Consider the following 2500-nt stretch of genomic DNA (forward strand, 5'->3'; position numbering starts at 1 on the left):
GCAGAGCCACTGCAGCCATCCGTCTTCAAAGGTGGACCTGCATTCTGTAGTTCAGCCATTATCTACATAATCTTGTCTTGAATTAACATTCAGAGATCAAATTATTCCGTGGATTGCACCACTCATTTGAAACAATCTCCTACCCAGTACTCGGGCTTTTTGATCAGCGAGTGACCAAAAAGCCCGAGGACTCTGGGTACGAGATTGGGATTGCGCCAAGCATGCCTGAAAATGCTGTTTTTTCAAAAACAAAAACGTTACAGAACCGGTAAGTTGTAGATCATCTTCAACCTTGTATGTATTAAAAAAATCCAGAAAAATAAGCGATTTTGAGTTTAGAATTTGAAAATGGCAGGAAATAAAACCGTTTTTCAACAGCCAATCAAATATTTGACCACGTCAAAGACCACGACCGCTGTTTAAGGGAACGATGACTCTGGGAACGAGATTGATGTACTGTTGGCTTGCCCATTTGTAGCGCTGTTCATTTAATTCATTGCCTCTCGACGGGTTATTCTTGAAAAGACGAAAGAGAGGGAAAGAATTATGTCTGATCACAGATCTATTAAGCAGTTTTTGGCCGAAGTAGATCCTGATTTATAGAAATAATAATAATAATAATAATAATAATAATAATAATAATAATAATAATAATCAGTAATAATAATAATAATAATAATAATAATAATAATAATAATAATAATAATAATAATAATAATAATAATAATAATTGTTATCCTATCTGATGTGCACCCAGACCTGGCCGCTAGCTGAGCTTCGACAAATTGATCGGGAAACGAGAAAGATTATTACTGAAAGTGGTGGTCGGCACCCTTCAAGCTCGAATGCAGTAAGAAGTAAAGGTGGAAGAGGCCTCCGATCGGTGGAGATGGAATACAAACTGATCAAGATCAAGGCAGCTTTGAAGGTTTATGAGAACCCTGACCCAATGATAGCAACCGTACGAGATATTGACGAGAGAACATCCGAGCGAGGCCATCACTCCTAATTAGGCAAAGATGCAGTAGAGTACGCAAGAGAATTGAATTTGGAGTTGAAGTTATCCTATCCTCACCCAGTGTGCGGTATCGTGGATGGTGAAGAGATTCGAAACAAGCAGATCAAGAAAGCCCTTGAGCAAGCACAAGTCAACATGTTAAGGAAAGAGGTTGAGGACCCGAGAAGTGGGAAGGCAAACTCTTTGTCAACAGATGGAAAGATGATCATCTTAATAAAGTCTGTTTCAGCTGGATGCATGAATGGAAGACAGCACCAACGCACACCATTACCGAACTGCAAGAGTTATATCAACAGTTGCTACCAACAAAGGTGTACCTGGCCAAGAAAGTCAAAACGATGAACACCCATGACTACAACTGTCGAATGTGTGGAAAAGAACCAGAGTGTCGCACATGTCCTCGCTGGATGTGGTGCGATAGTACAATCAAATGCAAAGTACGTGGAGAGACATAATAATGTTCTCAGAATCTTGTTCTTCGGGATTCTTGCCAACTACAAGTTAGTACCCAGGGAAGACTTTTACGCATGGTACAAGCCAAGCCAAAATCAGTCTATGAGGATGATCAAGTTAAAGCCCTGTGGGATGTCCCTCTTTTTGCTGAAAAGACAGAAGTACGAGCAAACCGTATTGATGTGCGAATCACTGACAAGAAAAAAGAGAAAGTTATTCTAATAGAGATGAGTTGCCCGTGGATCGATAATAGCGTAGTTAAAGCAGAAGAGAAAACAAGGAAGTACGGACCATTGTGATTGGAGTTTAAAAAAACAGTACTCAGGTTATAAAATCACACAGCATAATATTATCATGGACGTATTGGGCGGATACTCTGAAGAAGTCAGGGAGTCCGTACAAAGTCTCGGCGAATAGAAAAGTAAAATAGTACTAAAAAGATGCAGAAAATCATGCTAACAAATACCGTAAACATTGCAAGAAGTATGAAGATACTAGATCATGAACAATGAACAATGAACAATGAGCACGGAATTGAATTACTTAATATATTTGTGAAATAAATTTTAATCTATTCTTATTTTGTTTTATTTTTATTTATTTTATTTTATTTTATTTTATTAACTTTGCCAGTCAAGCTGGCAGAGCGCCACAACAGCTTGCGCCAATTACTGTGGCCCCTTTTTTACCCTCCCAACCATGATACACAACAGAAGACAGACCACAACACCGGGAACTACATGCCCTACTCTTAGCGACAAGTGTGTGGGTTCTTTTACGTCCCACAGGATTATCAACATTGAAGGGTTGTGAGACGGGACCTCCGGCTTATCATCCCTATCCGAGAAGACTTGAAAGTCTAACCATTTGCAGATGTAGTTACAAAGGCAGCACTTTCTCCTCAGTTATTTAAAGACCCTGAGTGTTGGTCCGGAGTTGAACTCGCGACCTCCCGCGTGTGCTCAACCAACTGAGCCACCGGTTCGCGGTTATAGTTATATAGTTTCATTTTATTGTACTTAGTCACTT

General features: G+C 39.6%; 1 protein-coding gene across 1 annotated transcript in view; it reads right to left on the bottom strand.

Annotated features, from left to right (window-relative positions):
* The window catches only part of LOC137979728 (uncharacterized), a 14322-nt gene extending 14220 nt beyond the window's left edge, over positions 1-102 (bottom strand). The window contains exon 1 of the mRNA XM_068827063.1: positions 1-102. This exon is cut by the window's left edge and continues 23 nt beyond it. Within this exon, the coding sequence (XP_068683164.1) occupies positions 1-59 (59 nt within the window). The 5' untranslated portion in view covers positions 60-102.
* Between the last annotated feature and the right edge of the window lie 2398 nt (positions 103-2500).

This window comes from Montipora foliosa, chromosome 1 (genome assembly GCF_036669935.1).
Source record: "Montipora foliosa isolate CH-2021 chromosome 1, ASM3666993v2, whole genome shotgun sequence".
In the NCBI taxonomy this organism is placed as follows: Eukaryota; Metazoa; Cnidaria; class Anthozoa; order Scleractinia; family Acroporidae; genus Montipora; species Montipora foliosa.